We start from the raw sequence: 18,370 nt of genomic DNA, 5'->3' as shown, positions 1-18,370 counted from the left end.
CGTTCCTGCTAGAGAAATTGACATGCTGTGGCCTATTAATCCCATCCACTGCTGGTATTGTACAATGTAGCTTTTTGAAAGCAGCAACACACTGTGTCTAGAACGCTAGTATTACTGATTGTAGGAACATACCACAAGGCCATGTTCACATGCAGCAGCATTTTATGCAAAATAAAAACTGCTTTTTACAGTACCAGCAAAAGCAATGAGATTTCAGACATCACAGGTATAGGCTTATTTTTTTCCTGCCTGAAGCAAAAAATAAAAGTTGTGTGAACAAAGCCAATACCTTTTTTTCCTGTGCCCTACTTGCTAGCATTTCTTGACCCATTGGGCCTCTAAATTTATAGAAGAAAAAAATCCCATACCCATTTCATCATTGGCAATTGTGATGAAAGAGGCCATAAAAGATTTCTTGTGAGATCTCACAAGAAATATGTCCCTGTATATCTGTTTTGAGGAGTCTACAATGATGTGTGGTCAAGCACAAGAATCATTGCTTTAGAAGACGGATACCAGTAGATCTATACGAAATAAAAAATGTGATTCTTTTGCCACATTATCAGTTGAAATTAGTCCTTTAGTGAGAAGGTAATATGACTTTACCCCTTCTGCTCTGGCAGCTAACTGTTATAACAAACTATATCCATCATCAGATCTCAATACAAACTGTATACATATTGAATAAGTGTCAGACCAGATGAAGCGGGTACAATAACACTTTCCCATTGCAGAGATAGGACATGGCAGTTGCTACAGACACACCTTGTAGATGGAGGGAGGATCTAGAGCGCCTCCTCCCTTCTACCTACATAAAATCTCATCTCTATAATGGGAAAGCGTTTCCACTGAACACAGATTTTACCTCAGAATTGAGAATTTTGATAATGACTGATTATCGCAGAGAAAGAAGCAGATTTCTCCAATAATCAACTTTGACATCTTATTTTCATGTATACTATTGATTTATGAAGTTTAAAACTAAGATTACTCTGTAAAGGGGTTGTGCCACCATAAAGAATACATTTAACCAAGCAGTAAAATGGTTTAGTAATATAAAATATATATCCCAAGCTTTTATCTTCTGACGTATGATCCCTGGCGCTATTCCATTCAGTCCTCCCAGTGGCCGATCAGCTGGTTACGTTTGCGCAGTTCCTATCACAAGAGGTCCCCCCCCCCCCCCCCCCATTCTTTATGGTGGCACAACCCCTTTAAGTGATTTGCAGTCACATGTCAATCTCACTTCTCATGGGTTCCAACTGAGAAATGGAACCATTATTTAAAGAACCTACAAAGAGGCTAGTGACCAATTTATACAGGCAAGAACCCTCCTATATACAAGGTATAATGTAATTTTACATTTAAATACAAAAAACAATTAGTAAAAACTACATTGTACTACAAGATGACGTTGGGGATCCATCCACAGGACCTAGAAGCCAGTTATGACATCAATGTAGAGAGCCACTAGTGCAGTTAAGCTTCATATTGTGGGATGAAGGTTGGGGCACATTCCGCCTGTCACTGCTGGGACGGCTCCAGCCGCCAACAAGCTCAGGATTGTGGCATCATGGCAAGATCAGACCCTTGGCAAGTTAAATTTGGGATGAAGGTTGATATTCTTTCCTACAGCCAACCTGCTCAAGTTGTGTGGAGCGGGGCTCTGCACTGCCTAGTCTGAATGGAGCACGAGAGCAACCATCCCATTCATAGTTTATAGGACCACCAGAGATAGCTGGCCATTACTGGCAATGCCACAGACTGAATGGAGAGGTGATGTACATGCTCAACTTACACTCCAGAATCCCATTTCTTTTGGGTGGTGTGGTGCTCCCCCCTCATGTGAAGGGCCAGCTTAAGGCCATGTGCCCATGATGCAGAAATGCTCTGGATTTTTCCTGAGCGTTTCTGCATCTCCCCTGGCAGAAAAAAATACATGCGTTTTCCTGCCAGGGACATGCGGATGTGAAGAGTTCTTCACATGCGGGTTGTCAAGCGCTTTCCAAGCGATTTTAGCATCACTTGGAAAGTGCTTGTCAACTTGGTCACACTATAAATCCATGCAACCGGCATGGATTTATATAGTGTGACCCGAGAGAATGTCAAAAAATAAATCTATACTTACCTTCCGATGGCCCCCGGTGTCTTGCTTCACCGTCCCGGCTGCCGGCAGATCGTGGTACACTGAAGAACCTGCCGACGTCAGCGTCGCGTGACCCGTCACATGATTGACGTCAGCGCAGGTCCTTCAGTCCATTGCGAACTGTCGGCATGAGAGGAGGAGCGCATAGGGGGCCGCCAGAAGGTAAGTATATATTTATTTTACTTTTTTTTTTCTGTTTAGTTTTCTATGGTACCCGGGTCAGGAAGAGAATCTCTTCTTCTCTAGACCTGGGTACCATCCGCACATTAGAACGCTTGGATTACGCATCTACATATACAGTGATGCGTAATCCATGCATTCTAATGCAAGTCAATGGCGGCGAAAACAGCACTTCCGCAAAATAATTGGTAGTGCTGCGGTTTTTTGCAATGATAATCCGCAGCATGTGCACAGCACATGTGGGTCATCATTGGGGAACATGGCAGGCCTTCTACCATGCTTTTAAGGGTTTCTGCAGCGTTTTTGCCACTGCAGAAACGCTTAAAAAAAAACGCATTGTGGGCACACAGCGTTAAGAGCATGTTTACACTGCATGACCTGCGGCCAGCTACAGGTTGTCAATCGCATTTTTTTGGACAGATTGACAATAGATCATTCTGTGTTCATAGAGTCCTTGTTCTAAACAGGACAGTGTGCTGCAGAGACCAGTGGTGATATGATTCTATACTTTTTCTCTGATTGTAAGCCAAAACCAGGAGTGGAACAAATACGGATGTAAAATACTATTACTGACCAATACTGAACGTGGCCCAAGTCATTTCACTCAACGAGTGTTTTTCTCATTTGTTGGGTGATTGGAAGCAGTAGTCCATGTTCCCACACAGCATTTAACAACAATTTTTCAAGCTGTTATAAAGTATTCTAGTTTACTGAGATAATGACTTTGTGTTTCCATTGGCTGTAAGTCATAATCAACATCAACAGAAATAAACACTTGAAATAGATCAGTCTGTTTGTAATGACTATACAATATGTGAGTTTCACTGTTTGCATTGACGAAATGAAATAAATTAACTTTGATACTCTAATTTAGTGAGATGCACCTGTATAACAAACTCGTAACCACTTCTGTATTTACCACCCACTCCTGGTTTTGGCTTACAAATACTGATGTAAAAAACAAAACAAAAAAAAACAACCCCTCTTCAAATACTCAAACTGTGCACGTGGCCCAAGATTTCTGAAATCTCAAGCACACTCCCTCTCCCCCCACTCTTACCTGACTGAATTTGAGAACTGTAACTTTTTATTTTACTCCCTTATATAACACCATTAATTCCACAGCGCTTTACAGACATTATGGGCACTGTCCCCATTGGGGCTCATATTCTGCATTCTCTATCAGTAGGTCTTTGGAGTGTGGGAGGAAACCCACGCAAACACAGGGAGAACATACAAACTTCTTGCAGATGTTGTCCTTGGTGGGATTTGAACCCAGGACCCCAGCGCTACAGTGGTCACCACAAATCTGCAGCATGTGAATTCAGCTTTTTTTGCTGAATACTACTGAACATGTAACCCACAAAAAAAACAAAAAAAAAAAAAAACAGCGTTTTTACTTTTATGTATATAGCTTTAGGCCATGTTCACATGTGTTTTTTTCTGCAGCTAAATCTGCTGACAACTTTTCTCCAGGAGGAAAACAGCTGTGTCAAAAATGCATGTTTTCTTGTGTTTTTTGTGATGCGCATTTTCAGCGTTTTTTTTTTTGCTGCCTTTGTCTATTTAGGCATGTACATAAAGTTCTGAAAAAAACAAAACATTCTATTTTGCCATCACAAATGCAGGTGCGTTTTTCACCACCCATTACTTCCTATGGGTGAAAAAACACTGAAAGTGACAAGCTCCATTTTCCAAAGATGCAAGCAAGGCAGAAGATATGCAGCAAACAAAAGAGCAACGTGTGGGAACAGTGGATTCTGGTTTCTCGGACTTTGCTGGTACTGCCAGATGCAGCGGAAAATTTGCAGCAAAACACTGTGCACATAGCCGTATACTGAGCAATTTCAACACAAGTCAGTTTGTGGATGGTTTTCATGCAAATTTCAGTACTCCTGTGGGGAGGGGGGGTCCAACACAAACCCTGCGGTCTGTCATAAGGACACTGTATATAGGGGCATGTTAGTACAATAAACATCTGAAGTAAAGAGGTCAAATGGCAATTTCTAACAGACGCACACAATCCTAATGTAACGATTTCTCCGCGAGAAACTAGTGGTATAACCAAAAAGGAAAAAACCCACATATCCAATGAGAAAAACTTAAGTCCCAAAATGGTATAAAAAACACCAGCCCACCACACAAAACCCAAGCCCTCAGCGCCACTGAGTGGAGAACTAAAAAAAAAGGTTGCGTTTCAGAAAATTGTAACAATTTTTTTGGTGTATAACAGTGTCTAAAACAAAAAAAATATATAGATAGAAATAATTGTCCCCCCCACCCCTGTTTTCCCCATATGCAACTTCTTGTAAAATTATTTTATCTGTCAAAAATTACAACTCATCTCCCCAAAAACCCAGCCCTCATGTGATGGCATGTCAGGTTATGGCTCTTGGAAGAATAAAATACCAGTAAATAAGTTACTTTAAATTGGCTGTGACTATAAAGAGTTAAACACCTCATACAAACAATAAATAAATATTTAATTAATCAATAATGCTGAGCTAAGAGTTAGGAAGGCGGCGTGTTCATACCAAGCGTTTATAGTCGGCGGCACTGGAGCCAGCACGGGCCGCACACTAGAAGCGCCATTGTACAGGCGGCGGCGGAGCGGGGCGCTCAGTGTTGTGGGCGCCGCTGCCAGCACCAGTAATAGCAGGGCCCGAGGAGGCTTGTGAGCAGCTCCTCACTGCTGCACTCACATCCTCGGTCACACCGAGCGTTATACTGGGACCTACCTGACCTGCGCAGCTCTCCCAGGGACATCGCGACACGCTCGTCCTTGTCTGCGCTCCCCTGAGTGTCCCCCGGCGGGGTGCCACGGTGCCCGGCTCCGCTGTCTATGGTCCCGGTGCTGTCAGCAGTGTCGGGCGATCTCAGGGTCATCGGCACTTCCAGGGGCTACAGCTCTGCGGGTCCCGTCACAGCATCCTCATCCCGGGTCTGCGGCGGCTGGAAGCTCGGGGTCTGCGGCAGGTTCCTTCCTGGAAAGCAGATCAGCTGCGATCAGTCCCCGACATAATATCCACATTCCTAGTGGTGATCTATGCTGCCGATCACAGCCCCATCACTGGCAATCGCTTCCGATATCGGCAGCCCCGATTACACACTGTACGGCCGGACAGGTGCGTGTGAAGCCGCAGCACATCTGCAACTCCTGCATGCGACTTCATAGTGTTATTCTAGGAGATCGACGAGGAGCCGATCCCATCAGTATAGCTCATGCATGCGACTTCTCATATACAAGATAGCGATATCGCATGGGTATATGCAGTTCCTGCGACTTCCCATATGTAATGATATTGAATAGTGACATCGCATGCCACAGACGATCATATAAAACATACAAATTACTGCATGCCTCCCATATGGAACAATGATTAATATCGCATATCACAGACAAGCAACCGATCGCATCGGTACAATCCCTGCCTGCCTCCCATGACTAATATCACAGAACAGCCGATCTCCATAAGGGTCTTGCGACTTCACATGCAATGATATCGCAGGTCACAGACGAGCGGCCGATCGCATCGTTATATGCAGCGTCTGCAGGGCTCACATACACGGCTCCTAGCCCAGTCCACAGCCCGTGTACTGCCGCGGCCACCTAGCAGCTGGCAGGACTGAGCAGCATCCCCGGCTGTCTAGGAACAGGCGGCACTCCTCCGCATGCAGCCTGCGTACCGGCGGCGGCGGCCGTCCTCACACAACCCCTGCCCTCCAGCACAGCCGGCGCACAGCGGCGGGCTCACACGTACACAGCGCCTCCTCGCTCAGTGCCCGGGCTCCATGGCTCCTTGCAGCAGTAACGTGGCTTTGTTTGTGTGCGCGTAGTGATTTCACCTCCCCATTCCCAGTGTGTGGATGTGCGGAGCCGCCTCCCTCCCCCGTCTGTGATCCCCTCCGCTGTCTCTCCCTCCCCATATCTGGTAAATGTAAAGGCTGCTTTCCAGGAACTTTCCAGGAATCCACTCACGTGATCAATGTCTGCGAGCGCTGCTCTCTGCTGCCCTCTGCGCGCTTTTCTTATAACTGCAGCCTGCGTGCAGTGTGAATGGCCGGCGCAGCTGTCACCCATTACGATCGTTCTGATGAGGCGCAGGTGAGGTGTAATGTGTGGCACACTGTGTACTGCGGAGATTATGATGGCACCACGTAAAACAATACGAACAGCCCACAAGCCTCCCAATTCAATAAGATCACTGTATTTTCCAAGACAATCAGTAACTTTTTGTTGTTGCTAATTCTGTAAAGCAGCAGTGGGCACAGGAGTGATGTGAGCATGTGATCAGTGGGCACAGGAGTGATGTGAGCATGTGATCAGTGGGCACAGGAGTGATGTGGGCATGTGATCAGTGGGCATATGATCAGTGGGCACAGGAGTGAAGTGAGCATGTGATCAGTGGGCACAGGAGTGATGTGAGCATGTGATCAGTGGGCACAGGAGTGATGTGGGCATGTGATCAGTGGGCATATGATCAGTGGGCACAGGAGTGAAGTGAGCATGTGATCAGTGGGCACAGGAGTGATGTGAGCATGTGATCAGTGGGCACAGGAGTGATGTGGGCATGTGATCAGTGGGCATGTGATCAGTGGGCACAGGAGTGATGTGAGCATGTGATCAGTGGGCACAGGAGTGATGTGGGCATGTGATCAGTGGGCACAGGAGTGATGCGAGCATGTGATCAGTGGGCACAGGAGTGATGCGGGCATGTGATCAGTGGGCACAGGAGTGATGCGGCCATGTGATCAGTGGGCACAGGAGTGATGTGGGCATGTGATCAGTGGGCACAGGAGTGATGCGGGCATGTGATCAGTGGGCACAGGAGTGATGTGGGCATGTGATCAGTGGGCACAGGAGTGATGCGGGCTTGTGATCAGTGGGCACAGGAGTGATGTGAGCATGTGATCAGTGGGCACAGGAGTGATGTGGGCATGTGATCAGTGGACATGTGATCAGTGGGCACAGGAGTGATGTGGGCATGTGATCAGTGGGCACAGGAGTGATGCGGCCATGTGATCAGTGGGCACAGGAGTGATGTGGGCATGTGATCAGTGGGCACAGGAGTGATGCGGGCATGTGATCAGTGGGCACAGGAGTGATGTGGGCATGTGATCAGTGGGCACAGGAGTGATGAGAGCATGTGATCAGTGGGCACAGGAGTGGTGTGGGCATGTGATCAGTGGGCACAGGAGTGATGTGGGCATGTGATCAGTGGGCACAGGAGTGATGTGGGCATGTGATCAGTGGGCACAGGAGTGATGCGGGCTTGTGATCAGTGGGTACAGGAGTGATGCGGGCTTGTGATCAGTGGGCACAGGAGTGATGCGAGCATGTGATCAGTGGGCACAGGAGTGATGTGGGCATGTGATCAGTGGGCACAGGAGTGGTGTGGGCATGTGATCAGTGGGCACAGGAGTGGTGTGGGCATGTGATCAGTGGGCACAGGAGTGATGCGGCCATGTGATCAGTGGGCACAGGAGTGATGCGGGCTTGTGATCAGTGGGCACAGGAGTGATGCGGGCTTGTGATCAGTGGGCACAGGAGTGATGCGGGCTTGTGATCAGTGGGCACAGGAGTGATGCGAGCATGTGATCAGTGGGCACAGGAGTGATGTGGGCATGTGATCAGTGGGCACAGGAGTGGTGTGGGCATGTGATCAGTGGGCACAGGAGTGGTGTGGGCATGTGATCAGTGGGCACAGAAGTGATGCGGCCATGTGATCAGTGGGCACAGGAGTGGTGTGGGCATGTGATCAGTGGGCACAGGAGTTATGTGGGCATGTGATCAGTGGGCAGCACTGCGTCCTATGGATTATCCTGGGTTTCTCCAGGGGAATATTGTTTGTTTTTAGTGATTTTTGGAGCAAATATATAAGTACAAGGTATTTTTTTGCATTCTTCACGTCTGACTCTCTTCACCTATGTGTCCTCCATTGTGCCTCTTATTTAGGCCAGAGGAACAGACACAAGTTCCTGTACAATGTATGAATCCGTTACATAGCAGATACAGTCAGGAGCACAGGGGCTATGGATTATTATGGGCTCCAGCTGGATTCCTTTTTGTATCCGTTTTTAGAACCTATGAAAAAGGGCAGCATGCAGAACTTTTTTATAAAAACGGATCCAAAATAATCAGTGGTCACTCTGCTTCTGTGTGTGTCAGTAACACGACGACGGATCCATTTTGCACATACGTTCTGTTTGTTCCTCTAAGTGGAACAGACAAACTCAAGTGTGAACATAGCCCTACAAGCAGTGCCGTAACTACAACCGGAGCAGCCGGGGCACTGCCCCGGGGCCCCAACCACACAAGGGGCCCCAAACTGATGGTAAAAAATTGTATTTTAATACTTTAATTTCTCATAAAATACCCAGCTCCTACATTCCTGTCAGACAATGTCACCCGGAGGACAGGAGAGACTATCATTTCAATAATTTCCAGGAGCTCTGCCAGCTGTCAATGAATGGAAACCTGCACTGGCCTGGAGAGTCCCATAGCACAAGATTTGTAACAATATGTTAGTCTGGAGATCACAGAGAGTTGGCAAGGCCGGCAAAGTGCACACTGACTGTAACAAACTCTCAGCATCATTGAGAGGAGACAGTCTCAGCAGACACAAATATCTCTGTGACAAACTGTGAGAAGCCCTGCTATTTAATAAACATATACAGTTATTTGAAATTTGTGCAATATTTGGAATTATTCACCTTATTAATTTTCCAAACATATTCACTGAATATTTAACTTCTAAAACTTGCATCATAAACAACAAAATCTATTAAAGGTCTTGCGGAACGTGGTGAAGCCTGTGTATACAACAATGCGTAGCAGGCTTCACCACGTTCCGCACAACCTCTAGTGATTGAAATGTTGAGGGGCCCCACTATGATGTTTTGCCCCGGGGCCCCGAAGTTTATAGTTACGTCACTGCCTACAAGGAGGCTTTAGCGCTTGATTTTTTTGTTTTTAGCTGTACATTACCATACATTACTGCATGTGAAATGCATAATCATCTCCTTGCAGATATTATTAAGGGACCACCTACTTAGTCCCGGGGCTGTCAGGGTAAAAGTGTCTGTCTTGGTGACCTCAATTCTGAGGCTGCTTTTGTTAATCCTCCTTCAGTTCCACAACACAGCAGGTGTCAAAATGTCAACCACAGCCAGGCTCCTGTGAGGAGCACGTGATCATCTTTAGAAGGGCTGTCAAGTCTAAGGAGCAAAAGAACAAATCATCAGTGTCCAATAGTGTTGAGCGATACCTTCCGATATCAGGAAATATCGTATCGGATTGGATCGGGCCGATACCCAAAAAGTATCGGATATCGCCGATTCCGATACCGGAAACCAATGCAAGTCAATGGGACACAAATATCGGAATGAAAATAAACCCTTTCTTTCCTTGTAGGTTAATTCTACATGAAGTAAAACAACTAAGAATAATGTAGAATGACATGAAAAGCCGGCAATTCATCAGCGGCATTCACCGGTACCCGACAATTTACAACAGAAAGAATAGAGCTTCACACATAGATTAGATAGATAGAAACATGTCAGTCACATATATATGAAGTACAGTGACAGTGTTGCTTACTGTACTTGTCATTTAGTGTAAAGGATTTATTAAAAAAAATATTAGTGTTTTCGTGCACCGTCTCTTTAAAAAAGCCGGCCGGCAATTCAGCAGCGGTACCCGACAATTTATAACAGACAGAATAGAGCTTCACACATAGATTAGATAGATAGAAACATGTCAGTCACATATATAAGAAGTACAGTGACAGTGTTGCTTACAGAACTTGTCATTTAGTGTAAAGGATTTATTAAAAAAAATATTAGTGTTTTCGTGCACCGTCTCTTTAAAAAAGCCGGCCGGCAATTCAGCATCTGTACCCGACAATTTATAACAGACAGAATAGAGAATCACACATAGATTAGATAGATAGAAACATGTCAGTCACATATATATGAAGTACAGTGACAGTGTTGCTTACTGTACTTGTCATTTAGTGTAAAGGATTTATTAAAAAAAATATTAGTGTTTTCGTGCACCGTCTCTTTAAAAAAGCCGGCCGGCAATTCAGCAGCGGTACCCGACAATTTATAACAGACAGAATAGAGAATCACACATAGATTAGATAGATAGAAACATGTCAGTCACATATATATGAAGTACAGTGACAGTGTTGCTTACTGTACTTGTCATTTAGTGTAAAGGATTTATTAAAAAAAATATTAGTGTTTTCGTGCACCGTCTCTTTAAAAAAGCCGGCCGGCAATTCAGCAGCGGTACCCGACAATTTATAACAGACAGAATAGAGCTTCACACATAGATTAGATAGATAGAAACATGTCAGTCACATATATATGAAGTACAGTGACAGTGTTGCTTACTGTACTTGTCATTTGGTGTAAAGGATTTATTTAAAAAAATAATAGTGTTTTCATGCACCGTCTCTTTAAGAAAGCCGGCCGGCAATTCAGCATCTGTACCCGACAATTTAGAATAGAAGGAATAGAGAATCACACATAGATTAGATAGATAGAAACATGTCAGTCACATATATATGAAGTACAGTGACAGTGTTGATTACTGTACTTGTCATTTAGTGTTAAAATAAAGGATTTATTTAAAAAAAAATTGGCGTGGGGTTCCCCTTAATTTTAGGCTCTAGCGGAGGTTAAGCAGACAGCTGGGGCAAATGTTTGAAGCCTGGGAAGGGGGTAATACCCACGGAGCTTCCCAGGCTACTAATATCAGCCCCCAGCTGAATACCTAGCCTTTACTAGATATTAAAATGGGGGAACCCCCCCAAAAAAATAACGTGGGGTCCCCCCTAATTTAATAGCTAGCACAGGCTAGGCAGACAGCTGGGGGCTGATATTAATAGCCCAGGAAGGGTGCCATGAATATTGGCCCCCTCCCAGGCTAGAAACACCAGCCGTCAGCCGCCCCAGAAATGGCGCATCCATAGGATGCGCCAATTCTGGCACTTAGCCTCGCTCTTCCACGCTGCCCTGGTGCGGTGGCAGGGGGTAATAGGGTTGGGGTTGATGTCAGCTTATAATGCCAGCTGACATCAAGCCCAGGTTAGTAATGGAGAGGCGTCTATAAGACACCCCCATTACTAACCCCATAGTCAAAGTTAAAAGAAAACACAAACACCCAGAGTAAAGTCCTTTAATTGAAATAAAGACACAATTCTTTATTGTTCTAAATTAAACCATACTTACCATCACGCCCATTCCAGCTGAAGCCAACGATCTCCTGCAATAAAAGAAAAATAATAAAGCAACCTCATCCTTACCTTTCGATGGTTCCCAGGACAGCTCCAGCTCTGCTACATCGAGATGACAGGCTGGACCGCAGCAGAACGCTGCCATCCAGCCTGTCATCCCGCAGACACTGAGAAGCGCAGGCATGCTTGCGCTCCTCAGTGTCTCTCTGTGACGTCATCCAGATGAGCCGAGTTCATGTCCAATGAACTCAGCTCACCTCATGCACGTCACTGACAGCGTGGGAAAATTCTCCTGCACTCAGCGCTTCAGCGTGAGAATTCTCCCACGCTGTCAGTGACATACATGAGGTGAGGTCATGTCCAATGAACTCAGCTCACCTCATGCACGTCACTGACAGCGTGGGAAAATTCTCACGCTGAAGTGCTGAGTGCAGGAGAATTTTCCCACGCTGTCAGTGACGTACATGAGGTGAGCTGAGTTCATTGGACATGACCTCGGCTCATCTGGATGCCGTCACAGCCAGACACTGAGGAGTGGAAGTATGCCTGCGCTTCTCAGTGTCTGCGAGATGACAGGCTGGATGGCAGCGTTCTGCTGCGGTGCAGCCTGTCATCTCGATGTAGCAGAGCTGAAGCTGTCGTGGGAGCCATGGAAAGGTAAGGATGATGTTGCTTTATTATTTTACTTTTATTGCAGGAGATCGTTGGCTTCAGCTGGAATGGGCGTGGTGGTAAGTATGGTTTAATTTAGAACAATAAAGAATTGTGTGTTTATTTCAATTAAAGGACTTTTTTCTGGGTGTTGTGTTTTTTTAAATACTTTACTAGAAATTCATGGTGGTCATGTCTAATATTGGCGTGACCCCATGAATTTTGGGCTTAGGGCCAGCTGATAATGCCAAGCTGGCCTTAACCCCTTTATTACCCAGTGAGCCACCGCACCAGGGCCCTGGATGAGTTGGGTACAGCGCCAGAAGATGGCGCTTCTATGAACGCGCCATTTTCTGGGGCGGCTGCGGACTGCAATTTGCAGCGGGGGTGGCCCAGAAAGCTTGGGTCTCCCTGCGCTGCGGATTCCAGCCCCCAGCTGCCTAGTTGTATCTGGCTGGGCACAAAAATAGGGCGAAGCCCCACGCATTTTTTTTCATGAATTTCCTGAAATAATTAAAAAAAAATTGACGTGGGGCTTCGCACTATATTTGTGTCCAGCCAGGTACAGCAGGCAGGAACGGGCTGCCCCCAACCACCAGCTGCCTATTTGTACCTGGCCAGACACAACAATGTAGGGAAGCCCTTTTTTTCTTAATTATTCCATGAATTTCATGAAATAATTAAAAAAAAAAAAACGTGGAGCTTCTCCCTATTTTTGTGTCCAGCCAGGTACAACTAGGCAGCTGGGGGATGGAATCTGCAGCGCAGGGAGGCCCAAGCTTTCTGCCCCCCCCCCCCCCCGCTGAAAATTGCAGTCCGCGGCCGCCCCGGAAAATGGCGCGTTCATAGAAGCTGGATGCTGTACCTGGCTGGCATACAAAAATATGGCGAAGCCCACGTCAAAAGTTTTGGGAAAAATTTATTAAAAAATAAATAATAATTTAGGGACTGCATCTTTATTAAGTCCTCAAATGTCATTTAGTGTTAAAATAAAGGATTTATTTAAAAAAAAAATGCGTGGGATCCCCCATAATTTTAGTCTCTAGCGGAGGTTAAGCAGACGGCTGGGGCAGATGTTTGAAGCCTGGGAAGGGGGTAAAACCCACGGAGCTTCCCAGGCTACTAATATCAGCCCCCAGCTGAATACCTAGCCTTTACTAGCTATTAAAATGGGGGACCCCCCCAAAAAAAATGACGTGGGGTCCCCCCTATTTTAATAGCTAGCAAAGGCTAGGCAGACAGCTGGGGGCTGATATTAATAGCTCAGGAAGGGTGCCATAAATATTGGCCCCCTCCCAGGCTAGAAACACCAGCCGTCAGCCGCCCCAGAAATGGCGCATCCATAGGATGCGCCAATTCTGGCACTTAGCCTCGCTCTTCCACGCTGCCCTGGTGCGGTGGCAGGGGGTAATAGTGGTGGGGTTCATGTCAGCGCCAGCTGCCATGAAGCCCAGGTTAGTAATGATGGCCGTCTATATGACACCCCCATTACTAACCTACAAAGTGTTAAAAAGAAAAAACACACTACACCCAGAAAAAAATAATTTATTTGAAATAAAACACCATTTTATTTAATTCTTAGTTTACTAAAAAAAAAATAGTTACCTGTCCACGTTCCTGCGCTGATCTCCCATGCACAGCTGTCACATCTGGAGATGGTGACAGCTGTGCATGGCTGCTGTAAGCTCACGCTGCCGGGAACACGTCCGCTGCCGGCAGCGGGAGCCACTGACTGAGGTCACCGGAGTGCATTCAGGCAGCGCAGCTCCGGAGACTTCCTTTACGGCAGTGCTGTACCGTGGGAATTTCTCACGATACAGCAGTGCCGTAAAGGAGCTAACCGGAGCAGCGCTGCCTGAACTCCGGTGAACCCTTACGGCCCCGTCATTCTAGCGGCGGCAGCGGTTCAGAGCGGTCACATTCTATGTGGCTGCTCTGAACTGGAGATCTTCGTGGGACACTCGTGGACTGCTACGGAGGGGTAAGGATAAGGTTGTGGTTTATTATTTTATATTTTATTACAGGAGATCGATGGCTTCGGGGAATTAGGTGTCTAGGTGAGTATAGGTGTAGTTTTTTATTTTTTACTTTATTTTAGGTGGCGATCGGCGGGGACAGGTAATGTATGAACTAATTTATTGTAGGCAACCACTGGCCACCAATGACATGTATTTAACATTTATTGGGGACACAGTAGGGCAATTTAAATAGCAGGATCAGGCTGATGGGAACTACTGCTCCCATCGAGCTGATCCTGCTGGCACGAGTGGACGGGGGACAGACATAGGCCGATGGGAGTAGTAGTGTCACATCGGCCTATGTCTGCCTGCACGCACAGACACCCCGCACACACACCCGCACACACACACCCCGCACACACACACCCCGCACACACACCCGCACACACACACACCCCGCACACACACACACCCCGCACACACACCCCGCACACACTAATCATGACGGGTCTGGGAGGTGAGGCTGACCTGTGCGGCCGTGGGAAAGTTGATGTGAGTTCATGCAGTCAAGCATGAACTCACATGAACCCTCTGAGGGCACCGCGGCTACTTCAAATGAACAGCTGATCGGCATCACCTGATACCTCAGCTGTTCATTTGAAATAACCGGCGGGAAAGCGCAGCACAGAATGGGAAAGCCCGCGGTGAAGTCTTTTCACTGCCGGCTTCCCCGCCCGGGTCCTTCGCTCCCCGCTCCTTGGTGCTGCGCTCCCCGCCCGGTCCTAATTTACGATTGGGATTGGAGGTGGCGAGGGGAGCGGAGGATCGGGGTGGGAGGCTGCGGGGAAGCAGTATGGGGCTGTGTGATTGTTTAAAAGCCGGCGGCTTTTTACCGCGCGCCGGCTTTTAAACAATCAGGAGAATTCTCCCACGCTGGGATGGCATTCTGATGACAAGCTGGATCGCAGCTGAGCGCTGCCATCCAGCTTGTCATCCTTCACAGACACTGCAGAGCGCAGGCATTATGGGAACTTCCGATTCCGGTATTCGATATTATAAAAGTATCGGAATTAAGTATCGGAATTCCGATACAGTGAATATCGGCCGATACCCGATATTTCAGTATCGGAATGCTCAACACTAGTGTCCAATTTAAAGAGACTCTGTCAGCACAGAATGACTGTTCAAACCAAGCACATGCGCTCGGTGCATCATTGGGTGGGCAAACAAATAAATACACCTTCCCATCTGCTTGGTTTCCTGCTATCTCCCCCTTTTCTGGCCCTATGAAGCCACAGCTGTCAATCAAAGAAGAGGGGGTGGAGATAGAGGGAAAATAAGCAGGTGGGAAAGTGTATATAAATGTTTGGCCCCACTGTGAAGCACTGAACGCTTGAACTCGGTTTGAACAGTGATTCTGTGCTGGCAGATATTTAATATATGGCTAACTGGATATTTAAAGGGGTTGTCCAGTCTAAGACGCAAAGTCAGCAGTCAATCTATGTGACTGTGGCCTTCCAAGTTGTGACCGTGTGCGATGCGCACGCTGTCATTATTCCCCTATATCTTTCGTGTGGGTGGTCCCGTGACCAGATGTATACTATTTGTATACTTGCAGTCACTTGCTGATTGGTCTCATCTTGCTTCTCGCAATAGAAGCGAATTGAGATGTGCAGAAGACCAGTCGACACGTGACTGCAAGTATACAAATTGCATACATGTGGTCACGTGTTCCCCCACTCGCATGGAGAATACAGGGGAACAGTGACAGTGTGCACATCACACACTGTCAAAATTTTCAATCCGCAGTCACATAGATTGAATGCAGACTTTGCTTCTTAGACCGGACAACCCCTTAAAATAACAAAATTCAAATTTGTTAGGTGATCATTTATATCGACATAGAACTCTTTCTTATCGGCCGTACACCACCCATCTAAACAGAGGGTGTGCTGCAAATAATATGTTGTGGGACAGGGACAGAACCATAAGATCATTCTGTTCCCATCAGTACTCTTCAACCTATATAAATAGGCCAGTGAACGGGCACCGAATGTCTTGTATATGAGCGGCACTCTTAACGAGCTGAGATTGGGCAGACTGCACCTTTCCTACCAGAGTACGGCTGTTACCTGCATTCAGTATAATGTGACATGCAGAAGTAGTGCTGTTGCTTTAAAAGCATTCAGCAACTATTAGAAGTAATACAAGCACATGAGACAGGAAGTGTTGTGCTCCAGAAGCATCCAGCAACTAGAGGGGTTAACACAGTCACAGGAGAAGGGGAGTGTTTTAGCAGAGCCCCAGGAGGATTATGAGGAAGTTGTTTACTGTCTGGCTGGAGCCCACAAGAAAGGTGGTGTGTGTGTTCTGTATCTCACAGAAGCGCCCCTGCAAGTGAAAAGGATTCAAGTCAGGAGTGAAGCTCTAACAGTGCAGAGTATTGTCAGGCAGAAATATAAGACTGGAAGAAATGGTGTTACAGGGATCATCTCCCTCAGCAAACTCCCCCCCCCTCCTCCATCTCACTGTGCTGTGAAGAATGCTGTGTTCCTTAATGTGCCTTTGCATTAGAACTGTGCTGTCCTGTACTACTGGGAAGACTGTGCTGCTAAGGAAACTGTACTGTTTGTCACTGGAGCCTGTTGCTCATAAGACTTAACTTGCACTGGCTGTGCGGCTTCTTATTAAATGCTACTGTTCTACCGTTTATGAGGACTCTTGTCAAGCATGTCTGGTCAGTAAGTAAAACAACCTACGTGTCTGTGTCTGAGGGTCAATACCCCTGTGTGCCTGAGAGAAGCTGCAGCATATGGTCTATGGTCGCCCTGAGTAACTGACGCGCCCCCTGGGCCAGTGTTGTTTGGGGGATACCCGGAGCCGGATCAGATGGGGGTTGTAGTCTCCGAGTGGCTGTGACCCGGTCCGTGCCCAGGGTGTCAAGCTCAGTGTGTGGCAGTCCTTATGATGTTACTAGATGTTCTTTTGTGTCGACTACGCCACCCGTTGATTTGCGGTCAATACGGCCGCCGCTGCAGCAGGATCCACTGAGGCTGATGATGTGAGTGCAGCTTAGGTAGTATAACCCCCAACGGGAGGGGTATAGCCTCAGGGGGTCAGCCGTGGAGGATGGTGGTTGTGAAGGTGCAGCAAGGAGACTCAGAGGCATAAAATGCAGTTCCAGGGTTTTACTTACTGGTGTTGCTCGGGTCACTGTGTACAGCAGTGACCACCCAAGCCGTGCTGCGTCCACCAGGTCCTGGACTCGGTCAACTCCCAGGCAACTCCGGAGTGTGGTCCTGAGCTCCTTTCTGTCTCTCCCTTCTTCTGGCCGTTCCCACCAGGGATCCACCTAAGTCCGGCTCCCTCGGGCCTCTTGTTGGTCAAGCCTCCTCTGGGCTCCCTGACCCTATTCTTGGTCTGCCTTCCGGGTGGATTTAGTGGGTGATCGTGGCAGATCCTGCCCACGACCTCCGGTTCCTGGCTAAGGTGTGCTGTAGCCTCTGCCAGCTTGGGATCCGGTACCCTGTTGCCGACACTTCACCCTATTAGCTCTCTTATGGGCTCTTGGGGTCCCCTCTGCGCCTCTGGGTCTCTCTCTCTTCTCCTCTGCTCTGCTTCTCAGGCTCTCAGACAGACTGTCTGACTGACTGACTGTGGCTGACTGACTGACGTCTCACAGACTGACCCTGATCTAAGATGGTGCCCACCTTAAATACTCCCTCTATGTGTGAGCTCAGGTGACCAGCACCCAATGAGCTCCTAGCTTTACCCAGGCTGCTCCCCCTATCTGCCCCTACACTACTGGGATGTTCCACCCCCCTCCCACTCCAGCCAGGAACATACACTGTCGTACCTGCACATTTCTCTAGTGGGAGTACCATCGGTCTGTTCCCCGGAAATGGGATGTGTGTAGTGCATGCAGCTAACTGAGCTCAGTTCCACACTCCATCCTTACCCGGGAGTGGAATATCACACCTCTGGGTTGAGGTGCAATACCCCTGTAGCAGCCGAATCCTCAGGGTGCTACATTCCCCCCTGGTAAATCACAGCACGTCCTCGGGCTGTAAAATATAAACATCCAAAACATACAAAATTTTTTTTTTTCATAAACATAAACATAGAAAACATCATATATATATATCAGCAATAAACTTTTCATATGAATAACATTCTTGTTTCTGGTTCCT

The 18,370-nt window shown here is 47.1% G+C and overlaps 1 protein-coding gene across 7 annotated transcripts in view; it reads right to left on the bottom strand.

Moving 5' to 3' along the window:
* SOCS2 (suppressor of cytokine signaling 2) overlaps window positions 1–6,257 on the bottom strand; it is a 35,619-nt gene extending 29,362 nt beyond the window's left edge. For 4 of the 7 annotated variants that reach the window (XM_073651697.1, XM_073651695.1, XM_073651696.1 and 1 more), the window contains exons 1-2: window positions 6,088–6,255; window positions 5,065–5,310 (exon numbers count right to left, since the gene is read on the bottom strand). In XM_073651697.1, the coding sequence (XP_073507798.1) occupies window positions 5,065–5,212 (148 nt within the window). In that variant the 5' untranslated portion in view covers window positions 5,213–5,310; window positions 6,088–6,255. Of the gene's footprint in view, window positions 1–5,064; window positions 5,311–5,892 lie in introns of all 7 variants that reach the window. The other 3 variants (XM_073651694.1, XM_073651692.1, XM_073651693.1) reach the window with 3 other exon arrangements.
* Between the last annotated feature and the right edge of the window lie 12,113 nt (window positions 6,258–18,370).

Source organism: Phyllobates terribilis, unplaced genomic scaffold (assembly GCF_046119375.1).
Source record: "Phyllobates terribilis strain yellow unplaced genomic scaffold, ASM4611937v1 Scaffold_11__3_contigs__length_659146591, whole genome shotgun sequence".
In the NCBI taxonomy this organism is placed as follows: Eukaryota; Metazoa; Chordata; class Amphibia; order Anura; family Dendrobatidae; genus Phyllobates; species Phyllobates terribilis.
This window is presented reverse-complemented; position numbering and strand designations above follow the sequence as displayed.